Source organism: Vidua chalybeata, chromosome 27 (assembly GCF_026979565.1).
Source record: "Vidua chalybeata isolate OUT-0048 chromosome 27, bVidCha1 merged haplotype, whole genome shotgun sequence".
Lineage (NCBI taxonomy): Eukaryota > Metazoa > Chordata > Aves > Passeriformes > Viduidae > Vidua > Vidua chalybeata.
The window spans coordinates 3,014,474-3,029,082 of record NC_071556.1 but is presented as its reverse complement, the minus strand read 5'-3'; the positions used below and the strand labels follow the sequence as shown (position 1 = coordinate 3,029,082).

The 14,609-nt window shown below is 60.1% G+C and overlaps 1 protein-coding gene across 6 annotated transcripts; it reads right to left on the bottom strand.

The window, feature by feature from the left end:
* Positions 1–274: 274 nt before the first annotated feature.
* TLE2 (TLE family member 2, transcriptional corepressor) lies at positions 275–14,609 on the bottom strand. Of its 6 annotated transcripts, none has more exons than XM_053966236.1 (20): positions 14,456–14,609; positions 14,283–14,368; positions 13,751–13,814; positions 12,552–12,596; positions 10,759–10,821; positions 10,458–10,532; positions 9,575–9,791; positions 7,524–7,540; positions 6,444–6,536; positions 6,069–6,113; positions 4,865–4,996; positions 3,680–3,821; positions 3,135–3,298; positions 2,740–2,816; positions 2,005–2,254; positions 1,578–1,825; positions 1,319–1,466; positions 1,087–1,237; positions 884–960; positions 275–808 (listed from the first exon to the last, which is right to left on the bottom strand). In XM_053966236.1, exons 1-20 carry the CDS (start codon positions 14,477–14,479, stop codon positions 701–703), a joined length of 2,226 nt encoding a protein of 741 aa, XP_053822211.1. In that variant the 5' UTR covers positions 14,480–14,609; the 3' UTR covers positions 275–700. The 6 variants fall into 6 exon arrangements, 5 of the variants coding, with proteins under 5 accessions (XP_053822211.1, XP_053822212.1, XP_053822213.1 ...); XM_053966237.1 differs by having other exon boundaries at positions 1,319–1,462; positions 1,583–1,825; XM_053966238.1 differs by having other exon boundaries at positions 9,575–9,767.

Genomic DNA, 14,609 nt, shown 5'->3' with positions numbered 1-14,609 from the left:
GGCTGCTCCCAAGAGCCCGGGGCTGGCAAGGGCTGTGGTGTGGCAGCTGCTCTGGGCTCCTGTCCCCAGCCACAGCTCACCACAGGCACCACAGAGCAGTGCTGGAGCTGGGGCTGCCATGGCAGGCCAGCAGCCACACCTCTGCCACGCTGGGAGCGTCCTCCCCTGTGCTGCTGGCCAAAAACAGCCGCACAGGACACCCTTCAGAGCCCAGCCCTTGGCACAGCTGGCAGCACTGGCTGGCAAAGATCCCTGCTCAGAACTGGCCCAGCCCTTCTTTTGTTCCTTTTTATTAGTAAGGGATTGAAAACATAGTTAAATACATTTCTTTACTGATAATTTACAGCTGTTTCTGCAGCAGAAAATGGGTGCCATTAAGTCAGTAGCAGTAACTCAGGAGACACACTCTCAGGCTTTGTCCAGCTCCCTGTGCAGCCAGCCTGAGGGACAGACAGGGCCCAGGATGTCCAGCCCAGCCCTTGCCCAGCCTCAGGAGATGCCAGGCTACACCCAGCCCTCACCTCCAGCCTCCTGCAGGTACAGGGGCAGGAGAATGGGGCTGGGGCCTTGATTTGGTGTCTGAAAGCAGTGGAGGAGGAGGAAAAGTAGAGCTGCAGGAGGGCAGGTCCAGCACTGGAGGCCTCTGTGAGCCATGGTGGCTTTGGGCAAGGTGTGTCCCCTTTCCTGATGGTGACAGGAGTCAGTAAACCACCTCATACACTGTGGCCTTCTTGTCACCAGAGCCCGTAACGATGAATTTGTCGTTGACAGAGATGTCGCAGCTCAGGACTGACGAGGACTCCTTAGACTGTGAGTGAGAGGGCAGGAGGTGAGAGCAGGGCTGGAGCCACCGTGATGACCCTGCACAAATGCCTCAGCCCACCTGGAAGATGCTGGCTCCGTAGGGCGCCCGCCAGGCGTTGAGCAGGTTGTCCTTCCCCGTGCTCACAAACCATTTCCCTGGGACAGGAGACAAAATGTCAATAGCAGGGCCACCATTCATGGGAGGTGAGCTTGGGGGAATAAAGCAGAGGGATAAATCTGAGGCTGTCCACAGCCCAGGCAGAAAAAACAGCTCTTGCCTACCGCAGGAGGCGAATTTGAGAGAGAGGACACAGCTCTCGTGGAGGTGCAGCTGGTACTTGTCGGGTTTGGTGACGTGCAGGATCTCCACGTTGCTGCTCTCCATGCCCACCGCCAGCCACTCTCCCATGGGGCAGTAGCCCAGGGAGAAGATCTGAGGGGACAGACAGGCTCACACAGTGGCCCAGCAGGTCCCAGCTGGCCCCGGGGTGCTGCCACAGGGCTCCAGCCCTACCTGGGAGCTGAAGTCGTGCTGCTGCAGCTGCCGCCCCTCCCGCAGGTCCCAGCAGCGCACGGTGTTGTCCAGCCCCCCTGTCCACAGCTTGGTGCCATAGTTAGAGATGTCAATGCAGCTGGCACCATCCGTGTGGCCTTGAAACTGCCTGGGAAAGAGGGGGATGGAGAGGGCGAGGGCACAGCTGCCAGGGCAGCCAGCACCCTGTGAGCCAGCATCTTCCCCTGTGCCTGCCCTACAGCCCCTGCCCCAGCCTCACCTCACCATCGTCTGGTTCTGCAGGTCCCACACCACGATGTTGCCATCGCTGCAGCAGGAGAAGCAGACTTTGGCGTCGGGGCTGATGGCCAGGGCGTAGCAGGCAGGGGCAGAGGAGGTGAGCTCAGCCTTGATGCGGGGCGTGGGGGCTGCCAGGTCCCAGATGGACAGGGTGCTGGCCTCCCCCCCCACGATCAGGCTGCGGCCGTCGGGGAGCAGCTTGCAGGAACGGATGTAGTTGTCACGGTTCTGTGACAGGCAGTGGGGCAAGGCAAGGAGGACATGATGAGCACACAGGGGCTGGCAGGAGACACTTCTCCTTCTCCCACTGCAGAGGTGTCCCCTCCACTGGAGCAGGGGCACATTGCCCTTCCCAGCCCCAGCCCAAAGGCATTTCTGCTCCTCTTCCTCCTCCTCCTCCTCCTCACCAGGCAGTCCAGCTGAGCCACGGCTGTCTTGGTGCCTGGCTGCCCCACGTCCCAGACCTTGACACAGCCCTTGCCCCCGGTGTAGACGTGCCGCGTGGAGTTGCTGATGGTGACAGCACAGACCACCTCGCCGTGGGTCAGGGTGTGCAGCTGCCGCGCGTGCCGGGGGATGCCGGAGCCGATGAGGGCGTCGGGGGGGAAAGGCACCGGCTGCATCTGCCCGTCGGCGCTGACGTGGAAGGAGTAGGCACTGGAAAGGGAGCAGAGCAGTGAGAAGCAGAGCAGAATCCTGCGTGGACAGCAGCCGGTGCCACACGGGTCCAACCAGGCAGCGTGGTTTGGAGTCAGAGGACATGGAAGGAGAAGGCACGAGAAGGGAGCAGAGGAGAGCCCTGAACAACCCCTGTGTGATGCCCAAGGGCAGGAGGTGACCTCTCCGCTAGCCACACTCAAGCCAATGTGGAAGTTGCCCAAGCCAATGTGGAAGGTGCCCAAGCCAATGTGGAAGTTGCCCAAGCCAAGGTGGAAGGTGCCCGTTGTGCCCTGGCTAATGAGGGGTTTAATTAGCCAGCTCCTGCCAGCAATGAAAGGGCAGCGCTGGACTCAGGATTGGAGAGCAGCTCCCCCTCAGCCCAGCCCTCCCTGGGTGAGCCCTTGGGAGGGAGATGCTCCCAGCACCCACCCCAGCCCCTTGCCCTCGCCCTCCCTGCAGCCCCAGCGTGTGCAGCCACTTACGGCTTCCCTCCAGGGATGGTGGAGAGCGAAGAGGAGAGGGTGGAAGCCCTCAGGTGAGGGTGTGACTCAAACGCCACCTGCACAAAGCAAAGGGCACATGAGGAGCAGAGCAGAGGACACCAAAGCTGGGCTCAGGCCTTTCCCTGCACACCCTGGGACCAGGCTGGCCTGGCTCTATGCAATCTCCCTGCTCGCTGTGCCCTCCCATGCAGTGACAAAGGCCAAAACGGCTTCCCACAGACACCAGTGGTACCAGCAGAGGCTTCTCTGAGCACACTAAAGCCACCTGCCCCCCATCCCAGCCTGGAAAGGAGCCCTTCCTATGGCTGCACCCCCGGCTCCAGCCCCAGAGGCTGCTCAGGGACAGGCAGCAGAGCCGGCACTCGGTGACTTACCACGGGGGAGCGGCCGTAGAGCAGCGCGCCGCTGGCCTGGGGCACTGAGAGCTGGATGCCCACGTAGAGGCCGGGGGCCGGGAGCTCCCCGCTGAGGGCGGCGTGGGGCACCATCCCCAGGGAGGACGAGTAGGGGCTGGAGGAGCTCAGGGGGCTGCGGAGAGCTGCACGAGGAGAGAGCCGCGTCTTGGCCCTGGCGTCACCCGGGGGAGAGGGGCACCTGGTGACTGCACAGCCACCCCCTCCGGCCCCCACAGCCAAGCCCTGAAGCACCGAGCTTCGTGCAGCCCCTCCCAAATGACAATTCGTCAGAGAAAAACAGATTAAACGCCCGCTCTGCCCCAGCCACTCAGCAGGTCCTAGCCCAGCAGGCGCGTGGCAATGGCAGAGGGGCTCCTGTTGGCCACGGTTCATAGCTCTGATCTTGTGGAGCCAAACGGCCCTGCCAGCTCTGCTGGTGGCAGACAGGGTCCTGCCTCCCTCCCTCCCTGCCCCACGGCGCTGTCAGAGCAGAGCAGCCCCCAGGGCTGTCCCTGGACACTCACTGACGGTGTCGGTGCTGGGGGCCTTGGCCGGGGGTGGCCGGAGCGGGACGGCCGAGCTGGGCCCGGGGCCAGGCGTGAGGGAGTCACGGGGTGGTGAGGAAGAGGAGGGCTTGGAGGTGGGAGCGCTGGCCACTGAGTCGGTCTGTGCAGCAGAGGAAAGAAGAGCAGCTTCAGCTGTGGGACCAGAGCCCGGGCCAGCAGCCTCCACACCTTGCAGGGTGGAAGGAGCTCCTGGATGGAGCTGGGCAAGGACTGGCCATCCCAGCCCTGATCCCCTCTCCTCTCCTTTGCCCCTCGCATGTCCCCGCTCTCCCCACAGCTGCAAATGCCCCATGCAAGCTTTGGGTCACCCCAAACTGCCCCAACCCTGCAGTGCCCACCAGCACGAGACCCCACGGACACATCTGCTGCTCCCTCAAGCAGAACTCCTCCTGCATGGCAGGGGCACCCCCATCCCCAGCCTGGGTCCAGGAGGATGCCTGGCATGAACTGGCCTCTCCAATCCCCACAGCTATTTCATTCCCTGCTTTTTTTTTTTTTTCCCTGCCTCTCCTATTTCTTCTGCTTTTTTTCTGTCTGGGGATTTTGTCGACACCAGCAAAGAAAAAAAAAAAAAAAAATTAATAACAGAGAAAAGCTACGTGCTGTGCTGGCAGATTGCTCAGGGCGCTTTGTCTGCTCTAATCCGATTGTGCCGGGGAGCTGCTGCTCGCTGCTGCCCACAGCCCCCAGCTGGCTCCTGACCCCAGATGGGGGGACATATCACTTGGTCCCTGTGGTGGCTGGGAGGCCAAGGAGTGGCAGAAACATCCCTCCCCCTTCCCACATGCTGATGTTTCAATCTGAGCACTGGACTGGTGCTTGGCAAGGAAGAAGGAAAAAAAAAAAAACAAAAAAAACACAGAAGAAAAAAAAAAAAAAAAAAAGAAGAAGGAAAAATCAATTGCTATGAGCAGCTCTGGGGAATCCTGCAGGCAGGCGGGTGGAGAACACTGCAGAGCCTGTGCTCTGCCCTTACCCTACCCCGAGGGCACAGACCTCTGCCCCAGGGTGGGGGGTGCCAGTGGGCACAACCCCCCGGCGTTTCTGTCTGGCCGTATGTGGCCATTTCAGACTGGCCACACAGAGAAATTCACGGCCGTGCTGCTGGCCCCGCATGGCACCCGCAGCGCAGGGGCTCCTCACCGGGCTCTGCTGCTCGGGCTGGCCGGGCGCGGCGCTGCCGCTGGACGCGGGGCTCCCGGGCAGCTCCCGGCAGGACGGAGCCGGGCGGCGGCTGGGCGAGCGGCCGGGGCTGCCGGGCTCCGAGGGCGGGTCCTGGGGGGAGAACAGCTCTGTGGGAAGCAGGAACCCCTCTGTGTAGGAGGGCAGGATGGCAGAGAGGCTGGGGAGCCACCACCGCCAGTCCTCTCTGCCTGAATGAGGAGCATCCCCTCTGCTCCCCTGGATGAGGAATGGCCTCGGTTTTTCTCTTTGAACAAAGTGAGAGGTGACAGCAGGTTCAGAGGACACTGGTGGCCACAGATGCCTTCACAAGGAGGGATGGGGATCAGCACACATGAAGAGCTGAGACAGGGCTGCCATTTCAGAGGCAAGGCCACCCCTCAGCTCTCGCACTCCCGTTCAACCAGGTCTGTGACTTTTTATCAGCACAATGAGTAGCTTTCATAAGTGGCATTTTCTGCAGAAATTCCTCCCGATCTTCCTTTCAGGGCTTGTATTCTCTTAGGAAGTGACACGAGTAAAAAAAGACCTCATATCTTTCTCTCCCCTCTGTCTTCTAGGAAAGGAACAAGCATGTCCCCACAAACATCTTCTCTACCAAGAACAGCAGTGGCTGGGGTCAGGTTCTGTCTGGTGTGCCTCAGTCAGGAAAGGCTGTACCAGAAGCATGTGGCACTCCCATTGCAGAAGACTGGAATTCAGTGAATGCCTAGCACTGAGGTGAGTTAAAGTTGAGGCTGCTCGAGGGCCAGGCAGGGCAGGACGTGGGCTCCAGGCCTGGGGCTGGCAGGGCCAGGGTGTGCCACGAGGCTCCTGCCACCTCCACCCACAGGAGCTGCCGGCAGCAAGCCCAGCTCCACGGAGCTCTCATCCCAGCTTATCAGCCTCCCCATATGGGATGCTGCAGCAGAGGGGCTGAAAGGGGATTGAGAAGCAGAGCCAAGCCTGTGGCTGGCAAAGCTGAGCCCTGGCTGGCACAGCCTTCCCAGAGCAGTGGGAGTGGAATCAGTCTTGGCTGGCACAACACACTGGAGCAGGGCTGGCACGTGTCCTGCCTGGCCACTGCTGCCCAGCAGCAACGAGCTGGACAAAGCTGGGGAACCAGAGTCCTAAACCCAACAACTGCAGCTTGAGCAGGATGCCTTGCCAGGCTCCAAGGGCTTACCTCATCCACCACCAGGTTGTAGTCACTCTTGTCCCCATCGCTGTCCTGCGAGGAGGGAGAAATCCAGAAGGGCTCAGTCAGGACAGGGAGATGCTGGACCAGGCTCTGTCTTCTGCCCCAGGACCCCAGAGGGACCCATTTTCTCCTGTACCTCACTCCCTGGACCCATTTTCTCCTGTACCTCACTCCCTGGGCTGACACCAACCATGTCCTGCAGGCAGCGACCCAGCCCTCGGGCTGAGGGGCCTCCCTGGAGCTCCTCATTTGGTTTGTTCTTGCTCACAGGACACCAGCCCTGTGCAGCAGGGTGGGCACAGAGCTCCCCAACCACCTCCCCAGCCCAGCCCTGCCAGCCCCAGCCCTTGGGGCACTCACAGAATGCCCAGGCAGCTCCTTCTCCTCCCGCTTCCTCTTCAGCCCCGTGCGCTCCTCGTCCTGCAGGCTCTCGGCAGGGGAAGAAGAAACGCTCTGAGGCAGAGGGAGAGGAAGGTGTGAGAGCCACTGTGAGGGCAGGCAGCCACCCCTCAGCGGGGCCAGGCCCTGCTCCATGACCACCTCCATCGTGCCAAAGCATCTTCCTGGCTGCTGGGAAGGACCCCAAAATCCCAAAACCCAGAGCCAAGCAAGGGAGACCCACCCCTGCAGAGACAAGGAGCCAGGGTGGAGCAGAAATCCCCACTGGAGCCGTGTTTACTTCACCTCAACCCTGCCACGAGGCTTGGGAAGCAGAATGGAGCCAAGCAGGCAGAACAGCCCTCCCCCAGATGCTGCTGGCAGCTGCAGGGGTGTCACACATCCCCTGGCATCCCCACACTGGTGACAATGCAGCCAGAAGGTGACAGAGATGCCCCGTGCCAGGGCTCCCTGCAGCTGATTGCTCCCAGCACGGGCACATCAGCAGCTCTGACACTGAGCCAGGGGCAGAAAGGGCCATCCCTGTCCCCCAGCCCTCTCTGGAGGAGGTGCCTGGGCAGTCAGGGCATCGCAGACACCTCCTCTCCTACAGATCAATGCCTACAATTCCCCAGTGGAGATCATTAACCCTTCCTTCCCCTGCCTGTACCCTGGATTCTGCAGAGCTACTGTGGAGCCTGGGAAGGGAGTCACAGCTCTGGGACTGGGGGGGATCCTAAAAGGGAGGGGGCAGCCAAGGACTGCAGAGGGGCTGAGAGCTCAGAGACCTGTTCAGAATGATTCCTAAACTGGAAGCTCCTTGAAAAGGACAGAGCTGGTTATTTTGGGAGCAGCCCTTGATCTTTAGCTCCTTGCATCAGCAAAGACTGAATTGAGGTGGCCCAGAACCTTCAGTTACAAAACCCTGATGCAGACACAGCCCACCCAGGCCAGCAAAGCTCACCCAGCAGCCCCATCCCTTCCCAGGAGCCAGTGGCCAGCTTGGAGCACACTGGAGATGCCATCAGGGCCAGCTGAGGCCACTTGCCTGTCACAACTTACCCGGCTTGGGGTGTGCTCTGGAGCCAGGCAGCAGCAGGGAGAGCATCCCAGGTCCGTGTCAGAGCAGAGGGGAGGACAGGGAGAGGTTGTTAGTGCCAAGCCTGTGCCCCACAAACCCAGGCAGGAAGGAGAGAGGGGCACAGCAGGAAACAGCAGGACAAGGTTTAGAAAACAAACAAATAAAAAAAATCACCCCTGCTTTCCCACTTTGCCCACCTGAAGTGTGGATTCTCTGCTGTCAGCACTTTGGTGCTCCTCAGAGAAGCAGGGGAATCTCTATCCACCCACCTCCTTCCAAGAACTTATCCCAGCTCTGGAATCCCTTCCCTAGACATGACAACAAGTCCAAAGGCACCAGGAGGGGAGAGCTGGCCAGCCAGCTGAGATCCCCTGAATCACACCCATCCTATTTCCTTAGGAAGCCGTGCCTTAAAGCCCTGCTTGGAAACTCTGAGGCTTTTGTACATGCACAGCAAAGCAGGTCCACTTCCCTGAGCCCAGGGAAGGAATGCCAGGCATTTACTGCAAATCCAAGCACAGGGTTGTGGGCTGGGCTTCAGCAACCTTCCCTGGCTGATTTTTGCTCCTAAAGATCCACCAGCTTTTAGAGAGAACGAGTCCAGGTCCCTGCTGGCAAAAAGAGGCAGGCAGGGATGGGAAGCTGAGGGATTCTTGTAGGCACTGCTCCAGGGCCGTGGTCTGGAGTGGGACCAATGCCTGCCATCAGCCCTGTGCACCCCTGGCTCAGCTTGGCTCACACCAGCTCTGGCTAACTATGGCAGAGCACTGAGGATTAACCCCAGACAGATGGAGCATTTCAACCCCTTTTTTTTTTTTTTTTTTTTTTTTTTAATAAGGAATGGCCCTCATCACGGCCAGACACCCAGGCTGAGAGAAGTTCTGGCTGGAGGCACAGGCTGCCTGGGCTCTGAGGGTTAAGCAGGCTCAGCACAGCACAGCCTGCTTTTATTCTCTCTCTCTCTGGACTTTGTTTTCCTCCTTTGTGGAAGCCATCCTTAAAGAAACACGGGCAGGATTTGAGCTGCAGACAGCTGTGTGCAGGGGGGCAGAGCTGCCACCGACAGCTTCCTGCTGCTCTTTTCACCACCTTGAAATGCTACAGGCCAAACCAGACCATGAGAACCTGCAGCAAACCCCACCCAGTGCCTGGCTTTGCTGCTGCTCTTGGGTCCTGACCCAAGTGCATTTCAGTCAGCACCTTCCCCAGGGGAGTCTGCAGGGAAACATCACTCCTGCTAAATCTGGCTGCCTGTTCCTAGCCCACAGAGCTGCCCAGAGCCTCTCTCCTTGTCCCAGCCTCCTCTCAGCACAACCACTCCATGCCTGTGCTCTGAAAAGGTGACTTGAGCTCAGAGCAGCTCCTTTGTGCAGCCCTTGAGCAGCAACAGGCCACGAGCAGAGCTGGGCAGAGTTACCAATTTGGCCCAGGCCTGCCAGCAGCATTCAGAGCACTGATTTAACGATGATTAAATATTGATGATGTTTGTAAGGCACTCACTGATCCTGACAGGAGGAGGCACCCATCTGGACTAGGAATTAGTGTAATTTACACGGCACAACACACGCAATGAGGCTCTGCTTCCTAAATTCCTTGCCCCAGGCTTGTGGCTGTCACAGTTTCTACCAAGGGCTTGCAACAGGATTTTCCTTAAAAGTCTCATCTTCAAGTATCAGATCTTTACTTGGTGTAAAAAGAGAGGATTTCTTTGTGGTGAGGACCTCCCAGCTGCCTCATGGAGGGGGGGACCCTCATGCACTGGAAACACCCAGGGGAGCAGGGAGAGCTCTGTGTGTGCACAAACACTTGCCCAGGGCCAGGGCTGCACACACAGCATCACTGCAGAGCAGCAGTTCCCGGGTCACAAGCAGAGCCAGCCTCCTGGGGCTGCAGGCATTCCATGAGCTGGATTTGCCATCCCGGGGGATGCAGCAGCCAGGAGCCTCAGCAAAGAGGCAGAGCAGGCAGCAGGAACCCTGCACACGCTGCCCAGCCTTTAAAGGGTTAACCCAGCTGTGCTTCTTCCCCTTACCTCTGTTCTCCCCATCTTGGGCCACTCTGTCCTCCTTGGTGGCCAGCTGAACCTGTGCCATCAGTGCCCCCGAGAGGGCCAGGAGCCCCGAGGTGCCGCTGGCCCCGCTCAGGCTAGGGGGCTGCATGCTGGAGGGGTGGGGTGCCAGCGGGAGGGGGGATGCGTGCTGGGAGAGGTGCTGAAGCTGCTGCTGCTGAAAGAGAAAGAGCAAATGGTCCTGGATGTGGAGGAGGCAGCCGCAGCCATGGCCGGGCCCTCCCCTCCCTCCCCTCCCCTCCCCTCCCCGCGGGATGCGAAGCGCGGTGGGATGAGACAGGGACGGGGATGGGGAGGGGGCAGCGGAGCTGCGGGGGCTGCACAGGCTGGGTCACACCCCCGCCCCTTCCCCCCGGGGCTCTGTGGGCTCTGAGGGTTCAGCAGGCTCAGCACAGCCTCTTTTATTCTCTCTCTGGAGTTTGTTTTCCTCCTGTGCCCCTTCCACCCACTGCCCCATCCACCTGCGAGTCCCTCCCTGCTGCAGGCACGAGCCCAAGCCAAGGCTGTGCCCTGCTCTGCCCAGGGGGTGTCCCACAGGGCACCCAACACCTTCAGGACACCGTGGCAAACCCCTTCACCACAATGGGTGTATCAAACTAGTAAAACCCCCTAAATGGTAAAAAATGGGTGTATCAAACTAGTAAAAACCCTTCAATGGTAAAAAATGGGTGTATCAAACTAGTAAAAACCCTTAAATTGTAAAAAATGGGTGTATCAAACTAGTAAAAACCCTTCAATGGTAAAAAATGGGTGTATCAACATAGTAAAAAACCCTGGCCTCCCCCATCACTGCCTGAACCCCCAGGCAGGAGAGAGTCTTTGCCCACAGCCAGGCAGTGCGACTCACCCCGACGATGCTGTTGAGCTCGCCCATGGTCACCTGCTTGGCCCGTTCCACTGCCTGCAGGACCTGCTGCTGGTGCTGGGGAGGAAGAGCACAGGCTGCTCACACCCTGCTCCTGCCTGGAGGGAGCACTTGGCTCCACACTGCCCCACCCACCCCTGCACAGCCCCTTCTCCCACCCCTCCAGCCCAGGCACGGAGGTTTTCTTCCCCAAAATCTCCCCAAAGTGTTCAGGCTGGACTTTGATTCGCCCCTTCCCAAGAAGCCAGAGCGATCTGATGCACACCCCCTGCCTCCTCCTTACCTCCTGCGTCAGGAAGGGAATAATCTGGGCACAAATGGCACTCAGCCTCTTGACAATCTCTGCCTGAAAGAGGAAGCACGTATCAGCAGGTATCACCAGAGATCACCCATCCTGTCGCCCTCCAGCATCCTGCAAACACTCAGCCTCGGCGGAGGAGTTAAACTCTCCCCACCCACGCCCTCTTGGCGGAAATTCTCCTGCTGCCTCTGCATCCCTGCTGGGATTTCCCGAGCTGCTGCCAAGGAAGGGCTCTGCCCAGGGCTGCTGGACCCCCTTAGGCTGCCAGGCACATGGGAGGGAACCCACGCCTAAATCCCTGCGTGGCCCCAGGCCAAGGCAAGCTCCAAGCTGTCAGTCCTTCCGCAGCCCAGCTGGCTTTGCTCAGCCCAAACCCATCCTGGCTTTGCGGGCAGGGACGGAGGGGAGCGGAGCCGCAGGCGCTGGCAGTGGGCCCTTCCCTGTGCCTTCCCTTCCCAAACATCCAACTCAAAGCCAGGGCAGAGCAAGCAGGATGCAGAACTGCACAGATTCAGCGCTCTCGGCATCGCATCAGCAAATCCCACGAGGCTCTGCTGGTCGTACCTGCCCTGTCCTGGAGAAGGGACTCCAATCCCATCCCCATCAAGCCGTGGGACACTCCCCCTGCTCCTTCAGAGGCACAAAGCACCCCCAGACCTGCCTCTGCCCACAGGGGAATGCAGAAAACCCGGAGCATCCCCTGAGGAGAGGCTCTGTGGCTGCAGACAAACCCGCAGCATTCCCACCCAGGGCAAGCAGCACTTCCGAGGAAAGGGGCTGCGACTTCCAGCCCAGCCTCTCCAAGAGAAAACCCACATCTCCTGGGGAAAATTGGATTCCCCCCCTGCTGTAAATCCAGCCCGGGACTGGTTGCTCTGAAGGGTTTTATCAGCTCAGGTTTCTGACAATCCCTGCTGGTGTTGCAGAGGTCAAACCAGGCTGGGAGCCAAGGGAGAACAAAGGGAACATTTTACCTGCTGTGCCCCACACCCACCAGCACCCTGTGCTCACCTGCAGGTCCCAGCTGCTCTCTCAGCCACTGCCACAGAGCCAGAGACCCCCTCCTGCCCAGGCTCCCACTCCTCACCCACTTGGCCACCACCTCGTGGGCAGAGTCCCCGGCCCCACGGGGCTTGGGCCACCCCTGGCTCCCAGTGCCACTGGATTTTGGGGCGTGTAAAGGTGGCAGGAATGTGCTCGTGGTCCCCAGCACGCTCCCTGCTAACAAAAGGAGCAAACTCGGAGGGGCTGAGCCAGCTGGAGGGATATGGCAGTTGACTTGCCACTTTGTCAGGCATTGGTCCAAACTAATTTCCCTGGCAGAGAGCCCACGATGACTAGATTGATAAATCTGAAGAGGGAAAGCAAATTAACGCTGGAACAAAAGGGGAACCAGGGAAGGGTGAAAACACTCCTCTGGCTTTGGGAAAGGAAAAGGGGATTAAGAAAAAAAGAAAAGAATGACAATCCATTTGCCTCTGGGCTCTAGCTCCTGCTGTTTCCTCCACAGCCCTCCTTCAAGTGGGGCCCCAGGGAAGCACTGCAGGGAGGCACCAGGGCTCACAGCAGGGCTCTGAGTGGTTCTCTTTGGGATGGGGAACTCAATAACACATCCTGACAACTGCTGGATCCCTTTGCAAGCCAGTCCCTCGCACAGAGCTGTGTCACATCTCCCGTGCCACAGGGCACAAGGGAGATCATTTTCCAACGAAGTCTCCAACCCTGGCCTCTTCCCCACCCTCCCCTGCTGCTGTCCCAGCCCTCTCTGCACTTACCTGCTTGTGCATTTCAATGTTCAGGCCGTAGGACATCTCGTAGTACTGAGAGGGAAACCACAAGACAGCCTGGTTAGGAGCTGTCCAGAGCCACTGGCCCAGGAGCAGCCTGGGGTTTGGCTGGCTCCAGCCCACGAGGAATGGCTGGCACAGTGTGCCAGGAGCCTGGGACAGGGCAGCGAGCACTCACAGGCTGTTAACACCTGCAATTTGTTTAAGCCAGGGGAAGCCAGTCCTGCTGCCCCCCCCAGATCCCGTCCTGGCTCATCCCACCCCATCTGGGACCTGTTACAGGTTTCACCCTTCAGCAGCCACCAGTGACTCTGCCAGGGGTGCTGACCCCAATCCCCCACACCTGGGCAGAAAAGGGCACCAGAGGACCTGCTTTCCCCCAGCAAAGCCTGCTCCAAGGGTAGCAATGCACCTCTGGAAATCCCCGAGCCCCTAGGATGTGGGGAGGGATCCCAGCTGATGGGTGAGAGGAACATGCCCTGCAGTATCAACACCCAGCCTCACAGACAGGGCTATATTCACCCCCGGGATGGGCTTTGCCCAAATTCACATCTTTTTGCCTCCTGGATGGTGTCACTTGGGTTCCCCCTTTCCCCAGAGGGGCCAGTAAGGTCAGATGCTGAAGGAGAAGGAGCTGCTCTGCTGTCCCCATCCTCTTTCCTTCCTCCCAGCAGCTCCCCTGCTCCTGGCAGGCTCTGGCTGGTGCCCAGGTCAGTCTGTCTTGGGACCTGTTAACCCTTCATTGGCAACTGTGGAGGGCTCCTGCCCTGCTCCTTCCCCTTCCACCCAAACCACGAGCCTTGGAGCATCAGTTCTTAAATATCCACCCTCGGGAGAGAGAGAGGGGGAGGAGTCGGGAGCTCTCTTATAAGGCCAGACAGAAAAAGGTAAAAAAAAACAAGAAAAACCAAAACAAAATAAAAAACCGAAAAAAAAAAAAAAAAAAAAAAAAAGGAGACAAAACCTATGGCAGGATTCCCGGGCTCAAGCAGCACTGAGCACCAAGAGCCAGCGTTGCTAGAAATGGTGATTAACTCCTTCCTCCCTCCCATCTCCCCAGCCCCAAGGTCAGCACTGGGCAGAGCAGGGCTGAGAGGAGCCCCAGCACCCAGATCTGTGTGAGGGCAGCAGCACAGGGGGACAGCCCTTCGGGGGGGGGGCAGGGGGACACGGCAGGGCCAGCTCACCATGACATAATGTCTCTGCATCTCTGTCTTCTCGCTCACCAGCTTCTCACATTCCAGCTTCAGGCTGCAAAGGGGAGCCACGGCTTCCATGCACGCACCTGCAGCTCCTGCCCCGTCCCTGGGGCAAGCTCAGCACATCTCCTGCGTGCCCCCGCGGGCTCCCGGGGCTGCGGGGGTGTCACACACCCTCCCTGGGGCACCTGCACGCCACGGCTGTGCTGTGCACACACCTGTAGCACCCACCCCGGGCTCTGTGCCCTCCCTGCCCCTACACCCCGCTCAGCCAGAGGAAACGCGGCTGCTCCCCCCCTTGGGACCCCCGCTCAGGACCTGGCGCCCCGACTGTCGGTTTCACGCTGCCCCTCAGCCCAAACCCCTCTCCCCTCCCCTCCCTCCCCCAGGCTCCTTTTCTCCACCGCCTCATTCCCCACTTTCCCCCCTGCTGGAGCGCTCCAGCCTCCCTCGTCCCACCACAGCTCAGCCCCAGGCGCTCCCTCCATCCCGACCCCGTCCCCATCGCCCCCCGCCCCACCTGTGGTACTGCGCCTGCAGGAACTGAAATTCCTCCTTGATGCGGTCGCAGATTTCCAGCACCGAGAACTTGAAGGGCTGCCCGGGCTGCAGCGGAGAGACAGCCCGGCTGGAGGCTGCGGCTCGGTCCCGCGGCCCGGCCCGGCCCGGCCCCGCCGCCCCCGCGGCACTTACCGGGTGCCGTCCCTGCGGGAACATCCTGAGCGCCCGGCCCGGCCCCCCCCGCTGCCCCCGGGCGCTGCTGCCCGCCCCTCCCGGGCCACGGGGGTGCCTCGGCTGGGCGGGGAGCCGGGGTCTCGCCGAGCGGCTCCGCCGGGGCGCGGGCGCC